General features: G+C 36.8%; 2 protein-coding genes across 2 annotated transcripts; one reads left to right on the forward strand and one right to left on the reverse strand.

Moving 5' to 3' along the window:
• Positions 1 to 3,909: 3,909 nt before the first annotated feature.
• LOC109192004 lies at positions 3,910 to 4,503 on the forward strand. Its single transcript, XM_019342631.1, has one exon. The coding sequence runs from the start codon at positions 3,910 to 3,912 to the stop codon at positions 4,501 to 4,503; it is 594 nt and encodes a 197-aa protein (XP_019198176.1).
• Positions 4,504 to 16,675: 12,172 nt separating this feature from the next.
• Positions 16,676 to 17,761, reverse strand: LOC109192005 (altered inheritance of mitochondria protein 3-like). The gene has a single exon (XM_019342633.1). It carries the CDS (start codon positions 17,759 to 17,761, stop codon positions 16,676 to 16,678), a length of 1,086 nt encoding a protein of 361 aa, XP_019198178.1.
• Positions 17,762 to 18,394: the final 633 nt, after the last annotated feature.

Raw genomic sequence — 18,394 nt, forward strand, 5'->3', positions numbered from 1 at the left:
GCTGCACACATTTTGTTTTTGTTGTGGTATGCTAGGGCATTCGTATAAGTTCTGTTTAAAAGCACGGGAAGCAAAGATACCGGTGGAACAATATCCGTACTCTGCGGATTTGAGGGTAGGGGGGAATAAGGGGCCACGTGAGGTAGGTGATCCGTGGTTGATCCCGTTCGGCGGCAAGCCGAAGGCATTACCGGCGTTGGGATATCCGGCACAGCGTCCGACGGTGGAGGTGGACCCGAGAGAAGAGGCGGAGAGGAGGGAGAGTGAGGAGGTGGTGGTCGTGGTGGCTAAGCGCCGCCGGGAGCAGGAAGGAAGTAGTACTGATGTGACGATGCTAGACAGCTCAAAAAACTTGTTTACGGCGAGTTCTGGATCACAGACCCGCCCGAGCCAATGAGTACGCTGAGTTGGAACTGCCGTGGCTTGGGTAATCCACGGACAGTTCGTGAGGTAGTGGACATGGTGTCCCGTAAGCAACCCGACTTTGTATTTCTGATGGAGACTAAAGTAGCAAGAGATCATGCAGAGCGACTTCATGTTACGATGGGGTTTGAGGGTTTGTTCTATGTTGATAATGATGGCTTAAGTGGAGGATTAGCATTATTGTGGAAAAAGAATAATACGGCAAGATTACTGAGTTACTCGAAGAACTATGTTGATATTGAGGTAACTATGGCAGGTTATCCACGCTGGAGGATGACATGTTATTATGGCTTCTCAGAACGTAGTCGACGTGCCGAGTCTTGGGACTTGTTGAGGACTCTTGCGGCGAAATCGGATCTCCCATGGATCGTGATGGGGGATTTTAATGACTTACTATATCAGTACGAGAATAGGGGAGGAAATCCGCATCCAAATAGCCTTTTACGGGGTTTTGGAGAAACACTAGAGGATTGTGGCCTAGCGCAACTGCCGATGGTGGGGTATCCATATACCTGGGAGAAGGGGAAAGGAACTGTGAATTGGATTGAGGAGAGACTAGACAAGGTTCTGGTGACAGATGAGTGGCGTAACGTGGTTCCCCATGCTAAAGTTACGAATCTGAGAACCAAGAAGTCGGATCATTCTGCTATTTTTCTGTGGAATTCATGAGGGAATAGAGGTGAATGGAGCGAGAAGGAGGGGGTTTCGTTTTGAGATGGCCTGGTTGTATGATGAGGGATGTAGGGGAGTAGTGGAGCAAGCATGGAACGAGGGGAGAGGGCAGGGGTTGCAAGATTGTATTCAGTACTGTGGAAACCGGTTAACACGCTGGGGTGGGATCGGTTCCATAAGTATGGGAAACAGATTTTAATGCTGAAAAGGGATCAGGAACGTTTGAGGGGTCGTACTGACGCGGCCTCACTTGCTGAATTCCAGCACATTGAGAGGCTTTTAAGCAGAACGGAAGCCCAGGAGGATGCATACTGGAGGCAGAGAGCCAAGCAGCACTGGCTCAAGGAGGCTGACACCAATACGAAATTTTTTCATAGGTATGCCTTGCATCGTAAGAAAAAGAATACTATATCTAAGATAATGAATGACAATGGGGATTGGATGGAAGGGGAACTTATGAGGAAAAATATTTTGGATTATTTCAAAAATATTTTCACCTCTGGGACTCCGGGGGTAGGGGAGGAGTTTTTTGGGAAGGTAGAGAAACGGGTATCACATGCACAGAATGACTCTTTATTACAGCCCTTTACGGTGGGGGAGGTGAAAGATGCATTATTTGCGATGTATCCTGATAAGGCTCCAGGCCCGGATGGAATGAATCCGGGTTTTTATTAGCATTTTTGGGATGTAGTGGGAGGGGATGTGGCGAGCTTTGTGATTAACTGTATTGAAACGTGTGAACTTCCGCCTGACTTAAATAATACGGATATTGTGCTAATTCCAAAGAAGAATAACCCGGAGTTGGTAACTGACCTGCGTCCTATTGCTCTTAGTAATGTGGTCTACAGAATAATTGCGAAGATGATGTCTAATAGAATGAAACCATTGATGGATGATATAATATCTGAGTCACATAGTGCTTTCATTCCGGATAGGTTGATAACGGATAATATTTTGCTAGCAGCGGAGGTAGGCCATTTTTTGAACAGAAAACAGTGTGGATTAGGGGGAAGGGGTGCACTTAAGCTAGACATGGCAAAAGCTTATGACCGGATGGAGTGGCCCTATCTTCGTAACATGATGATGGCGCTGGGTTTTCATAGGAACTGGGTGGATTTGGTTATGAAATGTGTAACTACGGTTTCCTACAGTATCCTGGTGAATGGCTCTAAGAGTGATCCAATTATACCTACTTGTGGACTAAGATAGGGAGATCCGTTATCCCCATATTTATTTATTATCTGTGCAGAGGGACTTTCACTTATGTTGCAACAGGCTAACAGGGAAGGACTGATTCATGGATGTAGAGTGGCAAGAGGTGCCCCCAAGTCTCTCATTTATTCTTTGCGGATGACAGCCTATTGTTTTTCAAAGCTAAGGAGGAGGAGGCGAATGAGATTAAGAGATGTCTGACAGCATATGAGAACCTATCCGGACAGCTGGTCAACTACCACAAGTCAAATATTTGCTATAGCAAAAATACAGGAAGTATTGATAGGGATAATGTGGCTCAGGTTTTGGGGGTAACTCAAGCCCCGAATTTTGGCAAATATCTGGGTCTACCCTCTTTTGTTGGAAGGAATAAGAAGGCAGCCTTTGCTTATATTGAAGATAAAATACGCCAAAGGATTGGGTCTTGGAATAAAAGATTACTATCCCAAGCAGGGAAAGAGATACTATTGAAAAGTGTAGCACAATCCATGCCTACCTTCTCAATGAGTGTTTTTCTACTACCACTATCAGTATGTACGGCAGTAGAGAGGACCGTGAATAGATATTGGTGGGACTCGGAAGGTGATAGACGAATACACTGGAAGGCTTGGGACAAACTTTGTGTCCCAAAGAAATATGGGGGACTGGGATTTAATGATTTACGTGCATTTAATCTGGCAATGTTGGGGAAGCAGGCGTGGCGAATGCTCACTAAACCTGACTCTTTAGTGGCTCGTGTCTATAAAGCCCGGTATTTTCCTAATGGAATGTTTTTTGATGCACAGGTAGGAAATAACCCCAGTTTCTGTTGGCGGAGTATTATGGCAGGAAAGAGTTTAATTTGTAGTGGGGTCAGACGAAGAATAGGAAATGGGGAAACAACGTCTATATGGACCCACCCTTGGTTACAAGATGAACACGACCCTATGATACGAACGGAAATGCCAGTACAATTACAAGGGACCAGAGTAATGGGGTTAATTGACCAACAAACAGGAACATGGGATAATGACATTCTAACAGATTTATTCCAACCTGATGATGTAGGAAGAATTATGAGAATACCTGTCTCCCTGGACTATAATGATACATGGTATTGGCATGGGGACCCAAAAGGACTATATTCTGTGAAGAGTGGATACAGGCGGATAGTGGGAGACTACGAGAGTCAAAGGGGGGAGTTTATGAATTGGATGTCTTTATGGCGACTCAAAATACCCCCAAAATGGAGAATGTTTCTTTGGAGAGCCATTTGTGATATATTACCACTACTACAAACTTGCTTATAAAGAGGGTTGATGTGAGCCCTTATTGTGCCATTGTGGGATATCACAAGAGGATACAATGCATGCTTTAGTCTTGTGTGACTATGCAAGAAACATTTGGGAACAATCTAACCTTCCAATCCCCAACATTGTCACAAATATTTTTCATGTTTGATTTGAGGAACTTCAAAATGTTTAAGATTCTGATGGAATGTTATATGCAGCATCAATTCTATACAACATTTGGAGAGCACGAAATCGAGCGGTATGGGAGGCATGCCTGCCACGGCCACACTCCATACTCCGAGCCGCCGTGACCACCAAGGATGCATGGCTTATGGCACGCCCAATCCACCAGCCAGCATCACTGCCCGCCAATACCGGAACCAGCGCTGCCGAGACGGTCCAAGGTGTTGCCGAGACTGTCCATGGCGCTGCCGACGGGGAAACTGCCATGATGGCTGAGAATGTTGTGCCGAGTTTGAGAAGGTGTCGGGTCGACGCAGGGTATTTACACGACACGGGAAGGGCCACCGTAGGGGCGGTTTTGTTCAATGCAAACGGAGAATATATATCGGCCTTCAATGCACCGTTGCCAACTTGTTTGTCACCACTTATGGCCGAAGCCTTGGCATGTAAAGAGGCTTTATCGTGGTTGAAGGGGAGAGGGGAGCAGAATATTGAGTTATACACGGATTGCTTGACATTGCAACGCTATCTTGCTACACCGACTGTTGCGATTCGCTCTTATGTGGGCTATGCTATTGACGACTGCAGGCAAATTGCCACTTTATTTCAGTATTGTTCATTTAAATTTATTCCTAGATCAGATAATTATTTAGCTCATGCATTAGCTACTACGGCTTATCAGCAACATATTGCTATGTATTGGGATAGCCACCCACCAGACATTATATCAGCGTTTTTCTAATGAAGCACCCATATATTTTTCAAAAAAAAAAAAAAAAGAAGAGCTAATTGATGATTGTCAAACAAGGACATTGCGAGGTAGTTTTCCACTTCAATTTGTTGTGTAATTTGAATACTCGTTTTGTAAATAAATCCCCAAGTAGTTAATATGATTGGCTTAAGTATTTTTTTATTATTTTTTTATTTTTTAAAACAATTATTATTATTATTATTATTATTATTATTATTATTATTATTATTATTATTATTATTATTATTATTATTATTATTATTATTATTATTATTAAATATATGTATACCCTTAGGTCATTTTACATGTTAATCTAAAAAGTTAATTTTTTCAAATATCTTTTTACCCACCGTTGATATAATTCAATGGTCAAATCAGCTAATATAATCCGCTAACGCTAACCGTTAAACGCTAACTACTGATTGTCAAACAAGGACATTACGAGATAGTTCTCACTTAAATTTGTTGTGTGATTTGAATACTGTCTTTGTCAACAAATTCCTCAAGTAGTTAATATGGTTGACTTTATTAATTATATTTTTCTTAATTTTTTCATGGTATTAATAAAATACTTGGTAAATAAATATATAACATTATTTTGTATTATAACTTTGATATTTAATTAAAAAAAATAGTGCACAAAAAAAAGATAATAGACAATGTAGTGAATATAATCAATTGATGAATTTGAATGTAAAGAATTTTTACATGGAGAAAAATAAAGACAATATAATATAATAAAATTATTTCTCTTAATTAATTTATTCATAATGATTTTTTTTTAATAAAGACATTGTATGGACAATGTAGCGAATATAATCAATTGATGAATTTGAATGTAAAGAATTTTTATATTGGAGAAAAATAAAGACAATATAACTAATGAAATTATTTCTCTTATTTAATTTATTGATAATGAATAATTTTTTTGAATAAAAACATTGTAGACACATAATTCTAAATTAAATATCGAAATGAATATGTATTATTTTTGTTGTAACTACTAAATTATTATTTAATTTAATAAAAGTAAAATAGAGAACTAAATATGCCAACTTTGATTGGGATGGGGTTCGAACTTCGAACTTAAGACCTTTCTTATTGAAATCAATGAATAAGTTAACGGTGAACTAACAGAAATTAACGGAAAAGATAATATTTAACGGAAAAGTTAACGGATAATCATATTCATTACTGATAAATTAGTAATTCTTAAGAAAAAATTAAAATTTGATCAATCTGAGCCATTCATTTGATTAAAAAATTTGACCGCCATTTTTTCTACCCATTATAGTCCTAACTCTCTTGGGCTCTTATTAGTATAGTAGATAGATTAGATGTGCAAATGGAATTGTATTACACTAGTTTATAATTTTAGAATAGAATTTTTACCTAGAATTATTGTACGAATGGGAAAGTAGAAATCAATATATTTTATTGGGAAGGGAGATTTTTTAGGAATTGGGCGGGAAGTTAATATTTCAGGATTTTATTTTTATATATAGTATAGATTAGATGTGCAAAGGTAATTGTATTACACTATTTTATAATTTTAGAATAGAATTTTTACCCCGAATTATTGTACGAATGGGAAAGTAGAAATCAATATATTTTATTGGGAAGAGAGATTTTTTAGGAAATGGGCGGGAAGTTAAAATTTCAGGATTTTGTTTTTATGTATAGTATAGATTGGGCGGGAAGTTAAAATTTCAGGGTTTTGTTTTTATATATTGTATAGATTAGATGTGCAAAGAGAATTGTATTACACTATTTTATAATTTTAGAATATAATTTTTACCCAAAATTATTGTACGAATCGAAAAGTAGAAATCAATATATTTTATTGGGAAGAGAGATTTTTTAGGAATTTGGCGGAAAATTAAAATTTCAGAATTTTGTTTTTATATATAGTATAGATTAGATGTGCAAAGAGAATTGTATTACAATATTTTATAATTTTATAATAGAATTTTTACCCAGGATTATTGTACGAAAGTGAAAGTAGAAATCAATATATTTTATTGGGAAGAGAGATTTATTAGGAATTAGGCGGAAAGTTAAAATTTCAGGATTTTGTTTTTATATATAGTATAGATTAGATGTGCAAAGATAATTGTATTACACTATTTTATAATTTTAGAATAGAATTTTTACCCAGAATTATTGTACGAATGGGAAAGTAGAAATCAATATATTTTATTGGGAAGGGAAATTTTTTAGGAATTGGGCGGGAAGTTAAAATTTCATGATTTTGTTTTTATATATTGTATAGATTAGATGTGCAAAGGGAATTGTATTACACTATTTTATAATTTTAGAATCGAATTTTTATCCAGAATTATTGTACGAAAGTGAAAGTAGAAATCAATATATTTTATTGGGAAGAGAGATTTATTAGGAATTGGGCGGGAAGTTAAAATTTCAGGATTTTGTTTTTATATATAGTATAGATTAGATGTGCAAAGAGAATTGTATTACACTATTTTATAATTTTAGAATAGAATTTTTACCCAAAATTATTGTACGAATCGGAAAGTAGAAATCAATATATTTTTTTGGGAAGAGAGATTTTTTAGGAATTGGGCGGGAAGTTAAAATTTAATGATTTTGTTTTTATATATAGTATAGATTAGATGTGCAAAGAGAATTGTATTACACTATTTTATAATTTTAGAATATAATTTTTACCCAGAATTATTGTACGAATGGGAAAGTAGAAATCAATATATTTTATTGGGAAGGGAGATTTTTTAGGAATTGGGCGGAAGTTAAAATTTCAGGATTTTGTTTATATATATTGTATAGATTAGACGTGCAAAGGGAATTGTATTACACCTATTTATAATTTTAGAATAGAATTTTTACCCAGAATTATTGTACTAATGGGAAAGTAGAAATCAATATATTTTATTGGGAAGGGAGATTTTTTAGGAATTGGGCAGAAAGTTAAAATTTCAGAATTTTGTTTTTTATATAGTATAGATTAGATGTGCAAAGGGAATTGTATTACACTATTTTATAATTTTAGAATAAATTTTTACCCAGAATAATTGTAGGAATGGGAAAGTAGAAATCAATATATTTTATTGAGAAGGGAGATTTTTTAGGAATTGGGCGGGAAGTTAAAATTTCATGATTTTATTTTTACATATAGTATAGATTTTAAAAATAAAGTTATGTTTTTAAATTTTTTCTTTTTTTTTTCTTTAAATATATTGGTTAATCTTTCAAATTGGTCTCTGGACTTTATATAAGAAATCAATTAGGCCTCAAAATATTTTAAAGGGAAAAATGACAATTTTTTCTCCTAAATAATAAACTTATAGCAGTATTTCTTCCCGAGTAATTAATGTATCCACATTTTCCCCTTCAATTATTTTAAACGTGGTAGTTTTCCCCCCTTTGATGTTAAAAGGACATTTCTACCCTTAGAATATTATTATTTTTTATCCAACAAATCATGCCTTATATGTAGGGATGACTACAGTTCGATTTGAACCGAATCGAAGAATAGCAACCGAATTGAAATAGTAAAGACAGTTCTTGTTTCGATTCAGAACCAGAAAATATTAAATTAAATTAAATAATTGTTAAATTTAGGCTATTTTAAAAATAGAATTGAAAATAGAATTTACAAAAATAAATAAATATTGAATCGACGGTTCAAACCGAAACTAGAATCAGAGTAAATGCAAACTAGAATCGAACAGATTTATAAACACCGTTTGTAAATGATAGACCTGTTCAATTCAAGTTCACATTTATTTTGATTCCTGTTTCGGTTTAAACTGTTGATTCAAAATTTCTTTATTATTTATTTTTGGAAATTTTATTTTTTTTTATTTTAAAATACTCTAAATTTAACAATTATTTTATTTTTTTATAGTTATGAATCGTAACAAGAACCGCCCCTTATTCCATTAGTTCAGTGGGATCGTTATGCTGTGCATTCGTATGCACCATGCATGGTGCATACGGATGCAAAAACGACATCGTTTTATTACAAACGCGCATCCAATTAAAAAAAAAAAATCAGTTTCGATTCACCTCAACAGCATTATGTTGTTCATTCATTCTGAAATTTTAGTTCATAGATTCTGGAATTTCAATTCATAGATTTTGAAATTTTAGTTCATTGATTATGGATATTTAGACGTGAATCGTAACTGATTTTTTTCATTCATGCTGGATATTTAGTTCATTCATTATGAATATTTAGTTCATTCATTATGAATTTTTAGTTCATTCATTATGGAATTTTAGTTCATAGATTCTGGAATTTTAGTTCATAGATTCTGGAATTTTAGTTCATAGATTCTGGAATTTTAGTTCATCGATTCTGGAATTTTAGTTCATCGATTCTGGAATTTTAGTTCATTGATTCTGAATATATAGTTCAAATTATGCATTTTTAAGTGAGACGCGCGTTTTTAATAAAACGACGTCGTTTTTGCATCCGTATGCACCATGCATGGTGTATACAGATGCACAACATAATTTGCCAGTTCGGTGGCTATGGTGTTTGGTTTGGTTCAAATCTATCCGTGATCATCCCTACATATAAACAATTATTTGTTAGAGAAAAAAATAAATAAAATAATTATTTTAAGGGGAAAAAAGTCACTTAAGAATAATTGAGGAGGTAAATATAAATACATGAATAACTAAGAGGTGAAAAGAGATATAAGCCTATAATTGAGAAGGAAAAAGTACCATTTTTCCTATTTTAAACCAACAGTTAAACGCATTAGCTCGTCTTTTTTGTACATTCAGACCCAAAAACCTATTATTTACCTATAAATGTTGATAACCTGCTACGTGGCGTCATTTGGACAATGTATGCAAAATTTAAAAAATCAAAATAAAAAAGAAGATATTTAATAAAATTAAAAATCAAAATACATAATCTAAATAAAACCCACCTTGTCTGTTTGTCACTGTACCATCCGCCACTAGCCGGTCATCCACCGCCGTAGCAACCAGCGAATTTTTCGAATTCTAAATTATCATCAATTTTATTATGTATACTTGAACAATAAAATTAATCTGCACTTCTTAGAATTTTTTAGGTTTGCACATTTAGTATTAACATATTTCACATTTAGCAATAACATTTTGCACATTTAGTATTAAAAGATTAAACTTGCAAAAATATATGTGAAAGTGCATTGCACTTAGGATTTCAATTTTAGTGTTTATGACTAAGTTTTTGGTTTTATTGGTTTAGTGGTTCACCTTTTACTTCTTTGTTAAAAACTTGTTAGAAAAACTGCGTGGGAAAATTCTATTCGAGAAATGAGTACACGATATATCTATTAGAGTCCAGTCCCAAAATGTCATCATTATCTTCTTAGAGTCTAAATGGTCCTTTATCTACTTCAAGAGATTATTAGATAATTGTTAGTGTGATAAGTCAGTGGTAGTTATCCATATAAAACATATTCAAGATGTTTTTCAATGTAGGCTAATTGGTATATAAACTTGATCTATACTTGAAGGATATATACGCGATCTTCAGGCTGAGACAATACTTGGTACGGTATTTCCAAGTCTTTGATTTCAATCTCCGCCTTTAGACACAAGCTAATATCATTAAGCTCTTTATGTATTTCAATGTTGCAAAAAACGTTAGGCGCCCCCTAGGCGCCGATTTTTTATTTTTATTTTTTAATTTTTAAATTAAAAATTAAAAATTTTTAAAATTTAGTAATAAAACATAAGGTTTCCATAGTTATTTCTTAGAAACTATTTACGAAAGTGGTTGTAAAATTGTTCAAAAGATTGTTTAAATCATCTAAATACATAAAAAAAAAAAAAACCTACAATTTTAGAGCTAAAGAAGCATTTTTTTTGATAAATTAGTGGACCAAACTGCAATAGTAACAATATTTCCCGTGCATATTAAATGTTTGAAAAGTTCTTATATTCGTCAAGATAATATGCATGGCTGCATTTTAAATAGGTAATCATCAATACAACGCAAGGAGGAGGGAGAATTTAGAGATTTGCATATCAAGATTATCCAAAAGAAAACATCACTAAAAAGATGTTGAACGAAATCAAAATAAAATATATATCAAACCCCAAAAATAGGAAAACTTGTAAAAAAAACATTCAAGACATTATTTATGGGAGAAAAATAATAATGGTCAATCATCGAGTTCATCTTCTAACAGGTCATCATCATCACCAACAAGAGTGTTTGTTTCAGGCAATGCAACATGGTTGGGTTCAATCTTGTGCCGCTCATTATCGTGCTTTTGCATTCGCTGGTATGCTTCAACTAAACGCTTTGGGGTGCGGCATGTACGGGACCAGTTCCCTTTATACCCACACTTGAAGCAGACTTATTGCTAGCTAGAGTAGTTCTGGTTGGATGAATGTGGTTGTCCTCAACGAGCTTGATCATTTGCATGAAGCGGGTGTACCCATTGTACAGGGATTAGATGCATATAAATATATGGTTGTATCCCTAAGGGGTTGTGTCACCACTATCACCATCACTATAAATAAAAAAATTGTTTTCACTCTCGTGGACGTAGGCACATTGCCGAACCATGTAAATCTTGCCTTCTTTACCTTTCTGCCATTATTATTGTTTCTTGTTCTTGTTAATCTCAACAAATTGGCATCAGAGAACTGTTGAGATGGCTAGTTCAAGTACACAATTCGAGGTATATCAAAGTTTGATGGTACAGGGAATTTTGGGTTTTGACCGTCTAGGTTAAAGGATTTGTTGGCACACCAGGGCCTTTTGAAAACCTTGAAGGCGAAAAAACCAACTAATCTAGAAGAGGCCGATTGGAAGGAGTTGAAGAAGCTAGAAGCTACGAACGTGGTATAGGCCGATGACTCAAATTATAGTGGAGGTGATGTTCAATAAGTTCGAATATTATTTGGACTTGATGGATGTTTCTAGATGCTAGATGAGAAATTGGTGAGGGGCTCTATAGTGTTGGGCAGCGCGAATACCAGGAGGGTCATGGACCTGGTATAGGCTAGTCTTGGTATGAGTCACGGTCGGTATGGGAGGATTATTCAGGGCGAAGCAGTTCGTGAACATGCATTGGAAAACATTTGATGTTGCGTGGTTCGTGTTGTTGGCTAGTGGCAATTGTTGGTTAGTGGAACATTGAGCAAGGTACACATGTTTAGTGTGACTTTGTAGGGGCCCTATTGTGCGTGAGGCAACGTGGATACCAGGAGGGGACATGGACCTAGTATGGGCCGGATGCAGGAGATCAGCTGAACGGGAGAGTTAGCATGAGTCGCGGCTGGTATAACAGGTCGACGGCTGAGGGGCGAATGACTTGGGATAAAGCAGTTCATGTACATGCACGGGAAAACGTTTGATGTTGCGTGATGCATGTGGTTGGCTAGTTGGGATGAGTATGGTTTTTCCTACCAATGTATATATGTCAGATAAGTCTTTTCTCCTAAAGGATATATTTGTGAAGGTGGAGATGGTTAGATAAGTAATTTCTCCTAAAGAGCATATTCGCCAAGGTGGAGATGGTTAGATAAGTCATTTCTCCTAAAGAGCATATTCGCCAAGGTGAAGATTTATTGAATTATCTTTTCTCTTGAAGAGCATATTCGTTAAGGTGGAGATTCTTATATTTGTCTCATATCAGGATTAGGAATATGAGTTTGACTCTTACTAGAAATATGAGTGAAATGGGTATTTGTTTCATAAAGGGATTCAGTCAAATGTTCATTTTATAATTATAATATAACAATGCTAAGGAAGGTAATAAATAGAATAACTGTTACAAATCATGGCCATGAATGGTTTAATATAATCTTCATAAGAATCTAAACTTTTTGGTTTAAATATTTTAAGCTTTGAGATTTATTGAACAATGTATGAATACATATATGTATAATAAATACAAATTACAGAATATTAAAAAAATTCACTGAACATCACAAGTTTTGTCAATGACTGCTTACTCTCCGGTCGTGTTCCTACAGGATTTTTGGGGGCCTTTATGACTCTCATCCCCAAAAAAGAAAGACCGGAAAATGCCGGGGATTTTAGACCGATTACCCTCTTGAACGTGATTTTCAAGATCGTGTCGAAAGTTCTGGTGAACAGGTTAAGACCGGTTATGAGGAGGCTCGTGGGACCTTTTCAAAATAGCTTTCTTCCGGGCAGGTCAACAATGGACAATGTGATCCTAACCCAAGAGGTTATTCACAGTATGGAAAAAAAGAAAGGCAAGAAAAGCTTCATGGTCCTTAAATTGGATATTCACAAAGCCTATGACAGCCTGGACTGGGGTTTCTTAGAGGCAACCCTTGACAAAATGAACTTCCCCAGATTATTTATCACTCTAATGTTATCCTCCCTTAGGGATTGTTCCATTTCGATCAATTGGAATGGGGGCAAGTTACCGCCGTTTAGCGCTAGTCGGGGGGTTAGACAGGGAGATCCTCTTGCCCCGTACCTCTTTATTCTAGCCATGGAAGTCCTTTCTTGGGCCATTCAGGAGGAAGTCCGGAAAGGACACTGGAGACCTTTCAAAGTGGCACGAGGTGGTACAGAAATTTCCCATCTTTTCTTTGCTGACAATCTCATTCTCTTCGGCGAGGCCACAGAACTACAACTTCGGATTATACTCGCGGTGGTGGAGGACTTTTCCAAACGTTCAGGTTTGTCTATTAACCTTAATAAATCCCTTATTTATTGTTCCCCTAACACTTGTGACAGGGTTAAACGCCAACTCGGAGAGGTGGCAGGGATTCCAATAACAGACGATATGGGCAAGTACCTAGGCATCCCGGTGCTTCACAAACGGGTCTCCAAACATACTTTTGGATATGTCCTCGAAAAAATGGAAAAGAAACTTTCGGGTTGGAAACGGGATACTCTAAGCCTTGCAGGGCGCAGAATTCTTACTCAATCTGCTCTCGCAACCATTCCTGCTTATTCCATGCAAGCCCTTGCGTTGCCCAAAAGTACCTGTGATAGCATAGACAAAATTTGCCGGGATTTCTTATGGGGAGATTCCCAAGACATGAAAAAAATTCATTTAGTTAATTGGGACGAAGTGTGTCAACCACGGATCGTTGGAGGGCTCGGCCTTAGAAAAGCATCCCATTTTAATGAAGCTCTCCTCGCCAAACTCGCTTGGCAAATGTGCACCAAATCAGAAAAGCTCTGGATCAAGGTAATGAAAGATAAGTACGTCAAAAATGGTGATTTTCTCACAACTCAAAGCCCCCCAAATGGTTCTTGGGCCTGGAGAAGCATTGTGAAAGGAAGGGCCACGATTGTTGATAATGCAAATTGGAAGGTTGGCAATGGTCGTTCTATAAATTTGTGGAAAGATTGGTGGGTGGGGACTAAGTCTTTAAACCTTATGGACTCAATCAACATCCCTAACAATCTCGCCAATTGCATGGTAAGCGAGTTTATTCTCCAAAATAGAACTTGGGATTATCCTAAACTCCAAAAGATTCTACCTAATGATGTGATAGACTACATCCGCGCGGTCTCGATCCCGGGTGACAGCCAGACTAATGACTCCATAGGGTGGCCAAAGGGCGCTGCAGGTAAGTTTTCTGTAAAAACGGCCTATGACTGTATTGCAGGTTTCGAAGACACTGATGAAGATTGGAGTTGGCTATGGAAACTAAACTGCTGGGAAAAAGTTAAAACCTTCCTTTGGCTGGTTTTAAAGGGAAGACTGCTAACGAACGCGGAAAGGCAGAGAAGACACTTGGCGGACTCGTCCCTTTGCCCGAGCTGCGAGAATGGTGAAGAAACGCTTAGACACTTGTTGTGGGACTGCAGTACGGCGCAAATCTTTTGGAGGCTATCAACGACACCAACTCACTTTCGGTTCCCGGTCTATTGGACGCTAGAGGATTGGATCAAAACAAACTGCTCCAGCAAAGCGGACAAGAATTGGCCAACAACCTTTGCGTTCTCTCTTTGGGCTAGATGGAAGGCCAGAAATGATTGGATTTTTAACAAAAGAAGAACATCACCGCTTGAAGACGTGTCGTGGGTGACTACTCAATCCAGGGAAGTGCACACCCTTTCGAAGGCAGTTCCCATTTTCAATGCAAGCTCAACATGGGTTCAATGGACGCCCCCAGGTCATGGTTGGCAGAAACTCAACACCGACGGAGCTGTCAAGCGCTTATCGGGCATAGCCTCCGCCGGAGGTCTTGTTCGTGACGAAGTAGGTAATTTGGCCTGGGGTTTCACGACTAAAATTGGAAGGACGAATAGCTTCATGGCAGAGCTGTGGGGCCTAAGGGAGGGTTTACGACTCTGCCATGAGAAAGGAGTCACACGGGTTATTGCAGAGATGGATTCGAAGGGGGTAATTGAGCTCATGAATGGCGACAAGGAAGACGACTGGGCTTTTGACCCCCTGCTCTCAGATTGCATAGATTTGGCGTCCAGATTCGATGGTATCATTTTCACGCACATCTTCAGAGAAGGAAATACTTGCGCCGATTTTCTTGCTAACCTTGGTCAAGAAAAAGATTGGGGGACCTGGGTCTTTAGCGAACCAATGGATGGCTTAATGACTATTCTTGCCAGAGATACGGGGGGCGCGCTCACTCGTAGGATCCGTTAATTTTGAGGCTTACCTCTCTTTCCTTACCAAAAAAAAAATGACATTCTTATTAAAGAAATTATTAAACAGTTACGGAACATAGTTCAGTTTGTAAAAGAATTGATAACTAAGATATTTGTTCATTAAATTTCAAATAGTTAATTACAACACATCTAACTAAGTAATAGCGCGAATTCAATTCACCTTAATTGGGTGGATGTGTGTATACATACACACAAGGACACAAGCGGGACTCGTCAAATAGACTCAACAAAATAAAAATAAAATAATAGACATAAACGAAAGAATCAATAATTATAATGAGTTATAAACACATTACTATGGTGTTTGGGTTAATTATTTTTTTGCCGTTATTAGTGCTCTCATGCAATACAGATTCACCTCAAGAAGTTACTGCAGAAGATATTGCCAAAGAGGTCAAACAAAAAATTGAACAATGCATTCTTGAACAGAAACATCATATCAAAGATTACAATCCTACTGTATATGAGTTCTATCTTGATGAGCGTCTAGGTCTTGATAATTTCTGCAAAGAAAACTATTTCGATTGTGAAATACTTAAAAAGGATTGTCCAAAAAAATAATTATAATTAGAATCTCACTTTTTTCATTTGTGTTGTTCTTTAGCACATATATATTGAGAATAATTCAAAATATTCAGTAAGCTCATTAATAAGCACAAGTACTTCATGATGTTCTTCTCTCATTCTTAAAGAGTGTTAAAAATTAAAATCAATAGTAGTCTTGTAATGTTCCTAACTTCCTATGCATGCGGTGATTTCTTCGAGATTTTTTATTCTTAGGCTACGTTTGGAAATCCGGAAAATGACTTCCGAGTTTTCAGTATTTAGCAAGAGGGGAGGAAATGAGGTCAATGGAAAATGATGCATTAGTCAAAGGAAAATATGTATGTTTTGGTCGAAAATGACTTCCATTTTTTTTTTTTTTGGGGGGGGGGGGGGGGGGGGGGGGGGGGGGGAAGTCATTTTCAAAGAATCCAAAAGATGCGCATGCAAATGTGGACTTTTGCGAGTCGGCCCACCAAACCCGCAGACTAGGGTTCATGCAACCAAAGCCTGCCCCTTGTGGGTTGACGGGCCCGGCAGAACGGTCCTCGATTTTTTTTTAATTCAAAGTAATTCTACAAATAAGATTTATTTTTTCGTATTTAAAAATTAAAAAACAAAATTACATTTTTTTAAAATATTAATATTACCACTTCAAAGTTTAAGAAATAATGCTCATCCAAATCAAACTTCAAGCATGACCCTTCCTCAAATCCATTTTTAATCCACAAATCAAATGATGTCTTCTTTCTAAACCTTGGATCATGATAATACACAAGAGCTTGATCATTCTCTTTAGTTCCACACCTTTTCTCTTTTTGACATTTTCCATCTTGAATAAGCAAGGAGAACCTTGGTACTTTGTAATTCACCAATAAGAATTGGGAGTCCTTAGATATGAATATCGGCCAATGTGGGCCAATACTCTCAAAACCATTAACTCCTCCCAGTTCCCAAACTCTTCTAAAATTCTCAACATGCTCCATTAAAGGGAGTTCCTCATTTAAACCTTGCATTCTCCCAACTACATTTTTCTTCAAATGGACAATTTTCAATGTGATCCTTGTCACCAACTTCCATATTCTCTTCCTCTTCTTCCTCAACACTCTCATCTTTTGTTTTTTCCTCAACACCATCATTTTCTTGCACTTCTTCAATTGGACCATCTTCTAGTTGTTCTTTATCACCATTCCCTTGCAAGTGTACAATTTCTCCCCAACTTGGTGTTTCCATATCAATGCACTCATCATAAACCTCATCGTCTTCATCTTCAAGGTCCTCGCATATCTTCTCTTTCTCTTCAACCACATGACCTTCATTTGGCAAGAACAACTCTTGTAAAACCTCTCCTTTGGAAAACAATTCTTGAACGGGTTCTTGAGTTGTCAAACCTTGTATTTGAGCCATCATGTTGTCTAGTAGAACTTGTTGCTCATTCATTTGCTTAAGCATGTTGGACATCATAAACTTCATCTCCGGATCTTGATCAAATGGTTGACATTCTTGTTGAGGTTCTTGATAGAGTGGTTCTTGAGGTTCCCATTGATTATTGGCATATTCATCCTCACTTGGTCGCATTGGATAACCCTCATCCTCAATGTCATCATCGCGTACAATAGTGACTCCCCAACGCCTAACCAATGCTAAAGTCTCCTCATCTACTCCAAACTTCCCAACACTTGGTGAATGGATGTGATGATCATATGAGGGTTGAGTGTCTTGGGGGTATGGTGTGTAATGAATGGGTGAAGGGTATGGATTTGGAGAGTAATCTTGTGGTGGGAAAGGATGTTGAGGTGGATTGTAGTCTTGTGAACATTGAGGGTATTGATCATAAAAAGCATATTGGGGATCTTGGTATTGTTGAGGATATGGATTATGATATGGAGGTTGGGAATGATAAGGTGAGTCTTGGTAGGATTGTGGTGGGTAAGGATTTTGAAATTGAGCATCATGATAGCTATTTGGAGGTGGGGCTTGAGTTGTACAAGGACTAATGGATGGGACATTGTAGTATCCTTGTTGAGACATGTAGTCTCCATAGCCCCCATAAGATTGAGAGTTATAATATCCTCCTTGGTCCATCTTGCAAAATCTCTTTCAATCAAACTTAAAGATATAGACTTGTAAGCACTTAATCACAACACAAATAAACAAAACAAAAAAATAAAAGCTTAGTCTCCTAAAATTCCCTAAACTCTAATGCTAGTAAAACAAACAATCATATAGAACTACCAAATTGCCAATCCCCGGCAACGGCGCCAAAAAGTTGATGTACGGGAAAGATGGTGAGTAAACGGGTGTAAATTGTCGTTCCGCAAGGGATTGGGACTATGGCACGTACTTGAGTGAAAACTAAAATTCTAGGCACCAAAGTATTGGAACCCACAAGAATCCAAGCAAATTCAAATTCATGGTTGGGTAAAGTCAACAATTAAAGGCTAAAAATCTAGTTAAGATAATGCAATTTAAACACAAGTAAAAACAATGATATAGAATGGGGTTTGGATAATATCAAAATGGCTTGGATAAGTCCACAAATGCATTTGGGTTTGGATGGGAGTGCAGTATAAGTTTTATAAGCTGTAGAGCAAAGCGCTAATAACGTGTTGAAAGAATTCTGAGAGATTATATCGAGAAGGAGGATCATCCTGTTCATTCTTTCACCTTTCCAATTACAATAGTATCTCTATATACCATACAAAGGAAATAATGAAT

The sequence above is a fragment of the Ipomoea nil genome, unplaced genomic scaffold, assembly GCF_001879475.1.
Source record: "Ipomoea nil cultivar Tokyo-kokei standard unplaced genomic scaffold, Asagao_1.1 scaffold1735, whole genome shotgun sequence".
In the NCBI taxonomy this organism is placed as follows: domain Eukaryota; kingdom Viridiplantae; phylum Streptophyta; class Magnoliopsida; order Solanales; family Convolvulaceae; genus Ipomoea; species Ipomoea nil.